Source organism: Buteo buteo, chromosome 12 (genome assembly GCF_964188355.1).
Source record: "Buteo buteo chromosome 12, bButBut1.hap1.1, whole genome shotgun sequence".
Taxonomy (NCBI): domain Eukaryota; kingdom Metazoa; phylum Chordata; class Aves; order Accipitriformes; family Accipitridae; genus Buteo; species Buteo buteo.
In genome coordinates, this window is record NC_134182.1 from 674,878 (window position 1) to 689,499 (window position 14,622).

Genomic DNA, 14,622 nt, shown 5'->3' on the forward strand with positions numbered 1-14,622 from the left:
GGGGCTGGGGGGGATTTGGGGTACTGGGGGGGGTCTCTGGGGGTCTGGGTGCCATTTTGGGGGGGTCCTGGGGCTCTGGGTGCCATTTGGGGGGGGTTCCAGGTGTTTGGGTGCCATTTTGTTGGGTTCTTGGGGGGCTGGGTGCCATTTTAGGGCCTTTCGAGGGTCCACAAGGACCCCTGGGTCCCTTATCGTGGGGGGGTGTGGGGTTCCCCATGGGGAGTTGGGTGCTGGGGGGGTCTCTGGGGGTCTGGGTGCCATTTTGGGGGGGATTCCAGGTGTCTGGGTGCTATTTTGTTGGGTTCTTGGGGGTCTGGGTGCCATTTGGGGGCCTTTTGAGGGTCCACAAGGACCCCTCGGTTCTTTGTAGGGGGGGCTGGGGGGGATTTGGGGTGCTGGGGGGGGTCTCTGGGGGTCTGGGTGCCATTTTGGGGGGGTCCCAGACCCCTGGGTCCCTTATGGGGTGAGGGGGGGTCTGGGTGTCCCAGTGGGGTGTTGGGTGCTGGGGGGTTCCCCGGACCCCCGGGTTCCATTTTGGGGGGGGGGGCGATGGTGAGGGGTTGAGGGGGGGTCTGGGTGCTGGGGGGGGTCACCCCGGATGCGTGGGTTCACTTTGGGGAGGGGGAGGGGGGCTGGGGTGTCCCCGGTGCCAAACTGGTCTGTACTGGGAGTCGTTACTGGTGTCAATAAAGGTGCTGTCCCCAGGCTGGGGGCGTTAATGGTCCAAACTGGGGAGGAAGGGGGATGGGGGCCGGGCCCAGTGGTGTAAACTGGGGTACAACTGGGATGGGGGAGGAATCCTAGAGGTGTAAACTGGGGTGTAACTAGCGTTAGGGAAAAGACCGGTGGTGTAAACTGGGGCGTAACTGGGATGGGACCGGGCTCGCTGGTGGGAACTGGGTGAACTGGGGTGGGGGGCCAAGCCCAGTGGTCCGGACTGGGGTGTAACTGGGAGGGAACCAAGCCCAGTGGTGTAAACTGGGGAGGAAGTGGGATGGAGGGGCCAGGTCCCGTGGTCTGAACTGGGTGAACTGGGGTGGGGGGCCAAGCCCAGTGGTCCGGACCGGGGTGTAACTGGGAGGGAACCAAGCCCAGTGGTGTAAACTGGGGAGGAAATGGGATGGGTGGCCATGCCCCAGTGGTCCAAACTGTGGTGTAACTGGGATGGGACCGGGCTCGCTGGTGGGAACTGGGTGAACTGGGGTGGGGGGCCAAGCCCAGTGCTCCGGACCGGGGTGTAACTGGGATGGGGGGGCCAAACCCAGTGCTCCAACCTGGTGTCGGGGTCTAAACTGGGGTGTAGCTGGTCATAGTGGGTCCCGTACTGGATCAGGGGTGTAAAAGGGTGCTGGGCCAAGACTTTGCAGTGTAAACTGGGGTGAACTGGGATGCGGCTGGGGTGCTGCCCAGCCCCAGTGGCATAACTGGGATGTAACTGGGCTTGGGGCCAAGCCCAGTGGTATAAATGGGGGTAACGAGGAGCGGGCCAGGCTCACTGGTGTAAACTGGGGTGTATCTGGGATGGGACTGCGCCCACCGGTGGGAACTGGGTGAGCTGGGGTGGGGGGCCAGGGCCAGTGGTCCAGACGGGGGTGTAACTGGGAGGGAACCAAGCCCAGTGGTGTAAACTGGGGTGGAACTGGGGTGGGGGGGCCAAACCCCAAGCTCCGACCTGGTGGCGGGGTCTAAACTGGGGTGTAACTGGCCATACTGGGTCCCGTACCGGATCAATGGGATAAAAGGGCGCTGGGCCAACACTTAGTGGTGTAAACCGGGGTGTAACTCAGACGGAGCCGGGGTGTGGTGCAGACCCAGCGGCATGTCTGGGGCGTAACTGGAGCGGGCTGGATCGCGGGTGGGATGGCGCCCAGCGGCGCAACTGGGACGTGACTGGGGTGAACTGGGACGCAGCTGTGGCGTAACTGGGGTGTAACTTGGGTGTAACTGGGGTCAGCTGGGATGCAACCGGGGTGCGGCCCAGACCCGGCGGGGCGACCGGGATGCGACTGGGATGCAACCGCGGCGGGGCCGGGACCCGGCGGTGCGACCGGGATGCGACTGGGATGCAACCGCGGCGGGGGTCGCTGATGCAAGCAGGGGTGGAACTGGTTTTACTGGGCCCAGTGGTGTAACTGGGGTGTAACCGGGTGGACTCAGGCATCCCCGGGCGGGGGGACGGGTCCCGGGAGTGCTCCAACCGGTCAAAGCCGGGAACTGGGAGGAACTGGGGAGGGACTGGGACTGCGGGGGTGGCCAAGGGACCCAGCAGTGCCCCGGGGAGCCGGCGTTGCCGCGGGGGGGACCCGGGAGGGACCCCGAGGACCCCGAGGACCCTGAGGGACCTGAGGACCCCAAGGGACCCAGGAGGGACACAGGAGGGACCCCGAGAGACCCCAAGGACCCCAAGGACCCCAGGAGGGACCCAAGAAGGACCCAGGGGACCCCGAGGGACCCAAGGACCCCAAGGACCCCGGGAGGGACCCCGAGGACCCCAAAGGACCCCAAGGGACACAGGAGGGACCCCGAGAGACCCCGAGGACCCCGAGGGACCCAGGAAGGACCCAGGGGACCCCGAGGGACCCAAAGACCCCGGGAGGGACCCCAAGAGACCCCAAGGGACCCAAGAACCCCAGAAAGGACCCAGAGGGACCCCAAGAGACCCCAAGGGACCCAGGAGGGACCCAGGGACCCCAAGGGACACCAAGGGACCCAAGAACCCCAGGAGGGACCCCAAGGGACCCCGAGGGACCCAAAGACCCTGGGAGGGACCCCAGGGGACCCAAGAACCCCAGGAAGGACCCAGAGGGACCCCAAGGACCCCAGGAGGGACCCCAAGAGACCCTGAGGACCCCAAGGACCGCAAGGGACCCAGGAAGGACCCAGGGGACCCCGAGGGACCCAAAGACCCCGGGAGGGACCCCAGGGGACCCAAGAACCCCAGGAAGGACCCAGAGGGACCCCAAGGACCCCGAGAGACCCCACGGGACCCAGGAGGGACCCCAAGAGACCCCGAGGGACCAAAGAACCCCAGGAGGGACCCCGAGGGACCCCGAGGGACCCCGGAGGGACCCCGAGGTTACTGGGAGCACCCTGGCATCCCCAGAGGCCCCGTCCGCCCCCGAGGGGACCCCGGCGTCCCCAAATGTCCCCGAGGGGACCCCGCCACCCCCCGGGGAGCCGGGCAGCCCCCAGGGGACGCCGGTGTCCGGCGGGGGGGCGCGCTACCGGGTGAGGGTGACGACGGGGTCCCGGTGGGGGGGGGGGACGATGGCGGCCGTGACCCTCAGCCTGGTGGGGACGGGGGGACAGAGCCCCCCCTGCCACCTCGACTGGCCCCTCCATCGCCTGCGCGCCGGCAGCGTGAGTGTGCTGGGGGGACTGGGGGGGGACTGGGGGGCGCTGGGAGGGAGTGGGGGGCACTGAGTGGGTTGACGAGGCATGGGGGGAGGACGGGGGGGTCATGGGGGTGACACGGGGGGTGACATGGGGTGACAGGGGGACGTGGGGTGACACGGGGGACGATGGGGGTGACGGGGTGACATGGGGGTGATGGGGGTGACACAAGGGGTGATGGGGTGACATGGGGTGACATGGGGGGTGATGGGGGGTGACAGGGGGTGACATGGGGGTGATGGGGGTGACATGGGGGTGATGGGGGTGACACAAGGGGTGATGGGGGTGACATGGGGTGACAGGGGGACATGGGGTGACACGGGGGGTGATGGGGTGACGGGGTGACACGGGGGGTGATGGGGGTGACACAAGGGGTGATGGGGTGACATGGGGTGACATGGGGGTGACAGGGGGTGACATGAGGGGCGATGGATGTGATGGGGGTGACATGGGGGGTGACATGGAGGGTGACAGAAGGGATGATGGGGGGTGATGGAGGTGACATGGGGGTGATGGGGGTGACATGGGGGTGACACAAGGGGTGATGGGGTGACATGGGGTGACACAGGGGGTGATGGGGGGTGACAGGGGGTGACATGGGGGTGATGGAGGTGACATGGGGGTGATGGGGGTGACATGGGGGTGACACAAGGGGTGATGGGGTGACATGGGGTGACACGGGGGGTGATGGGGGGTGACAGGGGGTGACATGGGGGTGATGGAGGTGACATGGGGGTGATGGGGGTGACATGGGGGTGATGGGGTGACACAAGGGGTGATCGGGGTGACATGGGGTGACATGGGGGGGTGACAGGGGGTGACATGGGGGGCGATGGATGTGATGGGGTGACATGGGGGGTGACATGGAGGGTGACAGAAGGGGTGATGGGGGGTGATGGAGGTGACATGGGGGTGACGGGGTGACACAAGGGGTGATGGGGTGACATGGGGGTGACAGGGGGTGACACGAGGGGTGATGGAGGTGACGGGGTGACATGGGGGGGACAGGGGAGGTGACACGAGGGGTGACGGGGGGCGACAGGGGGGTGACAGGCGGTGCCACCACAGACGGTGGTGGTGGAGGTGACGTCGGCGCAGCCCCTGGGGACCCTCCTGCTGGTGCGGCTGTGGAAGGAGCCGCTGGTGTCCCTCGTCCCCGACCGCTGGTTCTGCGCCCGCGTCACTGTCGCCGGGCCCCTGGGGGACGGGGACGACGACGGGGACGGCGATGAGGACGGGGACGGCGATGGTGGGGGCGATGGGGACGTCCCCAGGGCCACCTTCCCCTGCTACCGCTGGCTGGAGAGCGGCTGCCTGGAGCTGCGGGAGGGCACTGGTACGGGGACAGTGGGGGACGCGGGGGGGACGTGGGGACAGGGGGACACCGCGGGGACACCATGGGGACGTGGGGGGACACAAGGACGTCATGGGGATATGGGACATGGGGACAAGGGGACACCACGGGGACACCATGGGGATGTAGGGGGACATGGGGACATGAGGACGTCATGGGGATATGGGACATGGGGACAAGGGGACACCATGGGGACACCATGGGGACATGGGGGGACATGAGGATACCATGGGGATATGGGACATGGGGACAAGGGGACACCACGGGGACACCATGGGGATGTGGGGACATGAGGACGTCATGGGGATATGGGACACAGGGACAAGGGGACACCATGGGGACACTATGGGGACACCATGGGGATGTAGGGGGACATGGGGACATGAGGACATCATGGGGATATGGGACATGGGGACAAGGGGACACCATGGGGACACCATGGGGACATGGGGGGGCATGGGGATGCCATGGGGATATGGGACTTGGGGACAAGAGGACACCATGGGGACAAGGGGACATGGGGGGACATGGGGATGCCATGGAGATATGGGACATGGGGACAAGGGGACACCATGGGGACACCATGGGGACGTAGGGGGACATGGGGACATGAGGACATCATGGGGATATGGGACACGGGGACAAGGGGACACCATGGGGACACCATGGGGACATGGGGGGACATGGGGATGCCATGGAGATATGGGACACGGGGACAAGGGGACACCACGGGGACACCATGGGGACGTGAGGGGACATGGGGATGTGGGGACACATGGGGACATGGGGACACTGTGGGGCCACGGGGACACGACACCATGGGGACACCTGTGACCCCCATCACCTCCCATGACGTGGGGAGTGGGAGGGAACCGGAGGCACTGGGGAGGGGCTGCTATGTTGTCCTGGGACCCCCATGTCCCCCCGATGTCCCCCCAGCCCGGACACCGCGTGAGGCCACCTGGGAGCCACAGCTGCTGCAGCAGCGCCGGGAGGAGCGGAGGGAGCGCCAGGAGGCCTTCCAGTACGGACTGGGAGCACTGGGAGGGGACGGGGAATATGGCGAGGGGCACTGGGAGGGGACTGGGAGCTCTGGGAGGGGACGGGGAACACTGGGATGTCACTGGGAGGGGACTGGGGGGGGGACTAGGAGAGGACTGGGAGCACTGGGGGGGGACTGGGAGCACTGGGATGTCACTGGGGGGGGACTGGGAGGACTGCGGGGGCACTGGGATGAGACTGGGAGCACTGGGAGGCACCAGGAGGTTCCTGGGAGCGCTGGTGGGTCACTGGGGACGACCGGGACGTTACTGGGAGGTTACTGGGAGCACTGGGAGCAGGACCCACGAGTCCGTCCCCCCCCCCCCAGGTGGGAGCCCTACGCCCCGGGGTGGCCCTGGCGGCTGCGGGCGCTGCCCCCCGCCCTCTGCCCCTGGCCACCCCCCCCGCCACCGCCATCGGCGTTGTCGCCGTCGTCGTCGCCGCCGTCGCCGCCGTCGCCGTCCCCCCCCCGGCAGCTGTCCCCCAGCCTGGCCTATCCCCTGGGACACCGCGCCAACATCGCCGCCCGCGCCGCCGCCGCGTCAGTGTCGCCGTCACCCCCCCACGTCCCCCGAGTGTCCCCAAGTGTCCCCGCCACCACTGTCTTTGCATGTCCCCACTTGTCCCCCACTGGGTCCCATGTGTGTCCCCCCGCGTCCCCGTCACGTCCCCATGGTGTCCCCACGTCCCCTGTCACCGTGTCCCCATGTGCCATCTCCCATGTCCCCATGGTGTCCCCATGTCTCCTGGTATCCCCATGTCCCCTATCCCCATGGTGTCCCCATGCCCATGTCCCACATCCCCACACTCCGTGATGTCCCCATGTCCCATGTCCCTATGTCCCCATGGTGTCCCCATGCCCATCTCCCCATGTCCCCCATGTCCCCACAACCCATGTTGTCCCCATGTCCCATGTCCCCATGGTGTCCCCATGTCCCCTGGTGTCCTCATGTCCTATGTCCCCATGCCCATCTCCCCATGTTGCCCATGTCCCCCACCCCATGGTGTCCCCATGGTGTCCCCATGTCCCGTGTCCCCATGCCCATGTCCCACATCCTGACACCTCATGGTGTCCCCATGTCCCATGTCCCCATGGCATCCCCATGTCCCCTGTCCCTATGTCCTCATGGTGTCCCCATGCCCATCTCCCCATGTCCCCCATGTCCCCACACCTCATGGTGTCCCCATGTCCCCATGGTGTCCCCATGTGCCACCCCCCCATGTCCCCGTAGTGTCCCCAAGCCCGTCTCCCCATGTCCCCCATGTCCCCACACCCCATGGTGTCCCCATGTCCCATGTCCTCATGTTCCCGTGGTGTCCCCATGGTGTCCCCATGATGTCCCCATGATGTCCCCATGTCCCCTGTCCCCAGCCAGATCCGGGTCCGCCTCCGGGGGCTTCGCTGCGGTGGCTCCTGGCGCAGCTTCGAGGACATTCAGGAGGCGCTGGAGGGGCCCGGGACCCCCATCAGTGGTGGGTGCCCCTCCCTCACACCGGGGGCACCCGGGTGTCCGGGTGGGGGGGACGTGGGGGGGACCCAGGTGTTTGGGTGGGGGGCACCCAGGTGTTTGGGGGGCACCCAGGTGTCTGGGGGGGCACCCATTTGTGTTTGTGTCCCCCCCCCCGCAGAGTACGTGCTGCGGCACTGGCAGGACGACGCGTTTTTCGGGGCGCAGTACCTGAGCGGGGTGAACCCCGTCCTGCTGCGCCGCTGCTCCCGCCTGCCCCCCAACTTCCCCGTCACCCCCCCCATGGTGGCACCCAGCCTCGGCCCCGCCACCTGCCTCCGGCGCGAGATGGAGGTCGGCCGCCCCCCCAGCCCCTGGGTGGGGGGTCCCGGGGGTCCGGGGGGTCACGGGGACCCCGGGGTTTGGGGGCGTCCAGGCATCTGGGGGGGCACCCAGGGGTCTGTGGCAGGGTGGAGGGTCCCAGGGGTCTTGGGGACCCCGGGGTTTGGGGGCTCCCAGGCATCTGGGGGGGCACCCAGGGGTCTGGGGGGCACCCAGGTGCCCAGGGCAGGGTGGGGGGTCGCAGGGGTCATGGGGACCCCAGGGTTTGGGGGGGCCCTGGCATCTGGGGGGCACCCAGGCATCTGGGGGGGCACCCAAGGGTCCAGGGCAGGGTGGGGGGGCCCAGGGGTCAAGGGGACCTCAGGGTTTGGGGGGGTCCCAGGTGTCTGGGGCAGGGTGGGGGGTCCCAAGGGTCATGGGGACCCCAGGGTTTGGTGGGTGCCAGGCATCTGGGGGGGCACCCAGGTGTTTGGCCGGGGGACACACGCCCAGATGTGGGGGCGCGCAGGGGGGACGCATCTTCCTGGCCGACTACGCGCTGCTGGATGGGCTCCCCACGGGGCGCGTGGGGGGGGAACCCCAATTCCTGGCCGCCCCCCTCTGCCTGCTCTGGATCAGCCCCGGCCAGCAGCTCCTGCCCATCGCCATCCAGGTACCGTGTGTGTCCCCCCGTGTCCCCTCTGTGTCCCCCCATGTCCCCGTGTCCCCCCTTGTCCCCATGGTGCCCTCTTGTCCCCATGACCTGCATCATGATGCCACCACCATGTCCCCACGGTGTCCCCTTGTCCCCATGTGTCCCTACGTGTCTCCATGTCCCCCCTTGTCCCCACGGTGTCTTCGTGTCCCCCTGGTGTCCCCTTGTCCCCACACCCCCATGTCCCACATCATGATGCCACCATATCCCCATTTGTCCCCGTAGTGTCCCCTTGTCCCCATGGTGTCCTCTTGTCCCCACATCATGATGCCACCATGTCCCCATGTGTCCCCTTGTCCCTGTGGTGTCCCCTTGTCCCCACGTCCCCATGACCCACATCCCCATGCCACCATACCCCCATGGGTCCCCTTGTCCCCATGTCCCCTTGTCCCCTCTTGTCCCCATGTCCCCATGGCCCACATCATGATGCCACCATGTCCCCATGTGCCCCCACGGTGTCCCCTTGTCCCCATGTGCCCCTACGTGTCTCCATGTCCCCCCTTGTCCCCACGGTGTCTTCGTGTCCCCATGTGTCCCCTTGTCCCCACGTCCCCATGACCCACATCCCCATGCCACCATATCCCCATGGGTCCCCTTGTCCCCCCTTGTCCCCATGGTGTCCCCATGACCCACATCATGATGCCACCACGTGCCCCCATGGCGTCCCCTTGTCCCCATGGTGCCTTCTCGTCCCCTTGTCCCCCCACACCCCCGTGTCCCCCGTCCCCGCTGACGCCCCCACCCATGTGTCCCCCCCCAGCTGTCCCAGCACCCCGGCCCCGAGTCGCCCATCTTCCTGCCGGGGGACGGGCCGTGGGGGTGGGCGCTGGCCAAGCTGTGGGTGCGGGGCGCCCACTTCACCCTGCACGAGGCCGTCACCCACCTGCTGCACACTCACTTCTTGGGGGAGACCTTCGCCCTGGCCACCCACCGCCTGCCCGCCTGCCACCCCATCCACCAGGTACCCCCAGACTGCACCCCCTTCTCCTGTGTCCCACGTCCCCCTGTCCAACGTCCCCCCGGTGTCCCACGTCCCCACGGCCTCCGTGTCCCAGTCTATCACGTCCCAGGTCTCACGTCCCGTGTCCCCATCACCCATCTGTCCCACGTCCCATGTCCCCACCACCTACATGTCCCCATTGCTCACATGTCCCCATCACCTACATGTCCGATGTCCCCATGTCCAATGTCCTCATGTCCCATGTCCCCACCACCTACATGTCCCATGTCCCCACTGCTCACATGTCCCAATTCCCAATGTCCCCACCACCTACACGTCCCATGCCCCCATGTCCCGTGTCCTGTGTCCCGTGTCCCCATGTCCAACGTCCCCCCGGTGTCCCAGGTCCCCATGTCCCATGTCCCCATGGCCTCCATGTCCCAATGTACCATATCCCATGTCCCCATCACCCACCTGTCCCATGTCCAATCCCCCACGTCCCATGTCCCCACCACCTACATGGCCCCATGTTCCCACGGCCCACATGTCCCATTTCCCAATGTCCCCATCACCTACACATAAAATGTCCCCATTGCCCCATGTCCCATGCCCCATGTCCTCCATGTCCCATGTCCTCATGTCCCCATGTCCCCCATGTCCCACATCCCCCATGTCCCATGCCCAATGTCCCCCGTATCCCATGTCCACCTTTCCCATGTCCTTCATGTCCCCCATATCCCATGTCCCATGTCCCTCGTATCCCACGTCCCCATGTCCCCCAGCCCCCATGCCCTGATGTCCCCCGTATCCCATGTCCACGTTTCCCATGTCCCATGTCCTTCATGTCCCCCATGTCCCGTGTCCCCCCCTTGTCCCAATGTCCCCAGCTCCTGCTGCCTCACTGCCGCTTCACCTTCCACATCAACATTTTGGCCCGGGAGGCTCTGCTCAGCCCTGGGGCGTTCATCGACCAGGTCAGCCGGACGCCTGGGTCCCCCCCTTGGTGGCATCTGGACACCTGGGTGTCCCCCCCCGGTAGCACCCAGACAGCTGGGTCCCCCAGGGATGGGAGGAATTGGGGGGGACACACACGCGATGGAGGACACTGAGGGATGGTGGCATCCCCAGGCCACGGCCGTGGGACGGGAAGGGACGCTGGAGCTGGTGGCCCGGGGGACGGCGGCGCTGACCTACAGGGAGCTGTGTGTCCCCGATGACCTGGAGCACCGCGGCGTCACCGACATTCCCAACTACCACTACCGCGATGACGCCCTGGAGATCTGGGGGGCCATCGAGAGGTGGGGGGGGGACATGGGCATGGGGACAACAGGGATGAGGCCGTGGGAGATGGGGACATGGAGATGGGAATGACGAAGATGGGGACCACGGGGTGGGACCGCAGGGATGGGACATGGGGATGGGGACGTGGGGATGGGACTTGGGGATCAGGCCACGAGGATTGTACGCTGGAGATGGGGACATGGGGATGGAGACAACAGGCATGGGGACACGGGGACAGAGATGGTGGGGGACAATGGGGATGGGGACACGGGCTTGGGGACATCAGTGATGGGAGCAACAAGGATGAGGACGTGGGGAATGGGGATGACGAGGATGGAGGCAACAGGGCTGGGGACAGGGACCACAGGGTTGGGAGCTGCTGGAGGTGACGCCAGGACAGTGGGCACGGCCCTGTCCCCACGTCTCACCGATGTCCCTGTGGTGGCCCAGCCTAGTGGAGGGGATCGTGGCTCTCTACTACCCCGAGGACAGTGACGTGGCCGAGGACTACGAGCTCCAGGACTGGGTGGGCGAGATCTTCACCTATGCTGTCCTGGGCAATGAGAAGACGGGTAGGGGGCCTGGTGACGGTCACGGTGATGGTCACGGCCACGGTGATGGTCACATCCAGGTGATGATTATGCACGGTGATGGTGACCATCATGGGCATTGCCATGGTTGCACCCTGGTAACGGTCATGATGGCAGTGATGGTTGTGGTCACATCACGACAATAGTCGTGGTCATGGTCAAATCATCATTACGGCCACGGTCACGGTCATGTCGTGGCCATGGTCACACCGCAGTGACGGTGACAGCCATGGTCGTGGTGATGGTGTTGGTCACGGTCCTGCCACAGTCATGGCCGTGACCCCAATCACCGTTACGACCGTGCCACAGCAATGGCCATGGCCAAGGTCTCACACCATAGTTGTGGTCACAGCTATGCCACGGTCATGGCCATGGTCATAGCCAGACTGGTGACATGGCATGGGCACGGTCATGGCCATGGTCACGACATGGGATGGACATGGTTATGGCCACAGTCACGGTCATGCCATGCTCATAGCCAGGTGTGTAACATGGCATGGGCACGGTCATAGCCATGGTCGTGGCCATGGTCACGGTCATGCCGTGGTCAAGACACAGGATGGGTGTGGTCATGGCCACAGTCATGGTCATGCCATGGCTACGGTCAAGACATGGGATGGCCATGATCATGCCATGCCCGTGCCAGGTGGCGTGTTGGTGGGGTGCCATGCGTGGGGCACTGGTGGGGGCTGCCCGTGGCGGGTGAGGTCATCGCTGACCTCATGCCACCCTCCGCCCAGGTTTCCCCTCGAAGCTCTGCAGCCGCCCCGAGCTGGTGAAGTTCGTCACCATGATCATCTTCTGCTGCTCCGCCCGGCACGCTGCCGTCAACAGCGGCCAGGTGACACCTGGGGGGACGTGGGGGGGCACGACACGGGGCAACCTGGAGGGTGGCCAAACGCCCACGTACATCTCAGAAGTGGCCATGGAGCCTCCTTGGTGGCCACAGGGGACTCGGGTGACCCCGGTGGGACCCAGGTGACCCCGGAGGAGATTGGGGGGGGACCCAGACGCTGGGGTTCCCCCCACTGACCCCCCCCCCCACCCGCTTCCCAGTACGACTACGCCGCCTGGATGCCCAACACGCCGGGAACGCTGGGGCGACCACCGCCACGGAGGAAGGAGGAGGCCACCGCCGAGCTGCTGCTGAGGACCCTCCCGTCCCCCGACGCCACCGGCGCCCTCCTGGCCCTGCTCAGCGTCGTCAGCTACGAGGGCGGAGAGCCGGTAAGAAGCGGGGGGGACACCCAGTAATCCGGGTGGGCACCCCCCCACCTTCCCCTTACCCCCCCTCTTTGGGGACCCTGGTGTCCGGGTGGGATGTCCCCCATGTCCCCAAGAGGACCCAGGCGTCCCGGTGGGGACCGTGGTGTGTGTGTCCCCCCCCCGCCATGTCCCCAAGAGGACCCAGGTGTCTGACCCCCCCCACCTCTAACACCTCCTCTGACCCCCAGCGGCCGCTGGGGTCCCGCTCCGAGGAGCTCCTCAGTGGGGCGGCCCCACGGCGGCTCTTGGCCTCCTTCCGGCGCCGCTTGGCCGCCATCTCCCACCGCATCCGGCAGCGCAACGAGGGGCTGGCGTTGCCCTACCCCTACCTCGACCCCGCCTGCGTCCAGGAGAGCGTCGCCATCTGACCCCCCCCCAATGTCACCGACACCCCCACCGTGGGATGTCCCCAACCCTCCAGGATGTCCCCAAACTCCTGGGACCATCCCTACCCTTCTCCCCGCCTCGATGTCCCCAACCTCCCCAAGATGTCCCCAACCTCCCCAGATGTCCTCAACCCTCCCTGGACCATCCCCAAGCTCCCCGAGGTGTCCCCAACCTCCTCATCCTCCCCCCCGCCCCATATTGTCCCAGTATGACCCGGCCCGACCCAGCCCTGCCTCAGTTTCCCCCAACCCGAATGTCCCCTGTGTCCCCTGTGCCTGCACCATGGTGGGGGGGGGGGAACATGGGGAATAAATGTGGTTCCTCTCCCACCGCTGCATGGATTGGGACTGAGTTTGGGGACAAGGGACAGCCTGACCGTGGGGACATCATGGCCACGGGGACACGATGACCATGGGGACGTGGGACACCATGGCCACGGGGACACAATGACCCACAGGGACGTGGGACACCATGACACATGGGGACACCATGGCCATGGGGACACGATGACCATGGGGATGTGGGAGAACATGGCCATGGGGACACGGGACACCATGACACATGGGGACATCATGGCCATGGGGACACAACGATCAGTGGGGATGTGGGACACCATGACAATGGGGACACCCGGACTGTGGGGATGTGGGACACCACGGCCACGAGGACACCATGACCCATGGGGACGAGGGACACCATGGTCATGGGGACACCATGACCCATGGGGACATGCGACACCATGACATGTGTGGACATGGTGTCCATGGGGACATGGGACACCACGGCCATGGGGACGAGGGACACCACGGCCATGGGACACCATGACAATGGGGACGCCCTGGCCATGAGGACACAACCATCAATGGGGACGAGGGACACCATGACTGTGGGAACGAGGGACACCATGGCCACAAGGAGACCACGTCCCATGGGGACGAGGGACACCACGGCCATGGGGACATGGGCCACCATGGCCATGGGGATGTGGGCCACCATGACATGTGTGGACATGGCGGCCATGGGACACCACGGCCATGGGGACACAACGATCAGTGGGGATGTGGGACACCACGACATGTGTGGACACCCTGGCTGTGGGGGGGGACACCACGGCCATGGGGACGCCCTGGCCGTGGGGACACGGGACACCATGACGCGTGTGGACACGGCGTCCACGATGACACGGGACACCATGGCCCATGGGGTCGCCACGACCCACGGGGACGAGGGACACCGTGACCCACGGGGACACCGGGGGGTTCCCCCCGTCCCGCTGCGCATGCGCGGCCCGCCGCTCCCCCCCCCCCTCCGGAGAGCGGCTGGGGTGGGTGCTGTGCGCATGCGCCTCCCGCCCCCCGGCGCGCCCCCCAGCCTCCCGGCTATTTGCATAGCCCCGCCCCCCCCGGGGGCGCGCGGGGTGGGCGGGGCCGGGCGGTGCGCCCGGACCCCTGAGTGTCCCCCCCCCCCCCCCCGGGGCCACAGTCCTGCTCCAAGGCCGCATGACGTCGCCGCTGACGTCACCCGCCGGCTCACCGGTGACCTTCCACACCCCCCCCACCGCCCCCCTGGCCCTGGGCCAACCCCCCCAGGGGTCACGGGGTCGGCTCTGGCCTTGGGGGGGGGGCGGTGTTACCCAGAAGCCTTTGCGGCGCCCCTCCCCCCCAATATGAGGCAACCGGGGGGGGGGAGGGGCAGGGCGGGGGTCCCCAGGGACCACCCCTCCTTACACACCTGGGTCCCCCCCATGGGGAGTGGGGGGGGGGAGGATGGGAGATGTCCCCCGTCCCCCCCCCCCCAGGACAGGTGGGTCCCGGTGGGTCCCCCCGGGTGGGGGAGGGGCTCCTGGTGCCCTCACCCACTTGGATGTCACCGTGGCGGTGGGGGAT

The 14,622-nt window shown here is 66.8% G+C and overlaps 1 protein-coding gene across 1 annotated transcript; it reads left to right on the forward strand.

Annotated features, from left to right (window-relative positions):
- The first annotated feature begins 598 nt into the window (after positions 1-598).
- Positions 599-13,059, forward strand: LOC142037684 (polyunsaturated fatty acid lipoxygenase ALOX15B-like). Its single transcript, XM_075042166.1, has 15 exons — positions 599-602; positions 2,357-3,360; positions 4,462-4,729; positions 5,687-5,771; positions 6,117-6,329; positions 7,161-7,261; positions 7,418-7,590; positions 8,087-8,230; positions 9,033-9,233; positions 10,100-10,186; positions 10,341-10,510; positions 10,944-11,065; positions 11,824-11,924; positions 12,140-12,310; positions 12,538-13,059. The coding sequence occupies exons 1-15, from the start codon at positions 599-601 to the stop codon at positions 12,715-12,717; spliced, it is 3,024 nt and encodes a 1,007-aa protein (XP_074898267.1). The 3' UTR covers positions 12,718-13,059.
- Positions 13,060-14,622: the final 1,563 nt, after the last annotated feature.

Coding starts and splice junctions, on each gene's coding strand:
- LOC142037684 (XM_075042166.1), top strand. Junction 6,330..7,160: donor GCCGCCCGCGCCGCCGCCGC/GTCAGTGTCGCC, acceptor CCCTGTCCCCAG/CCAGATCCGGGTCCGCCTCC. Junction 11,066..11,823: donor CCTGGGCAATGAGAAGACGG/GTAGGGGGCCTG, acceptor CCCTCCGCCCAG/GTTTCCCCTCGAAGCTCTGC.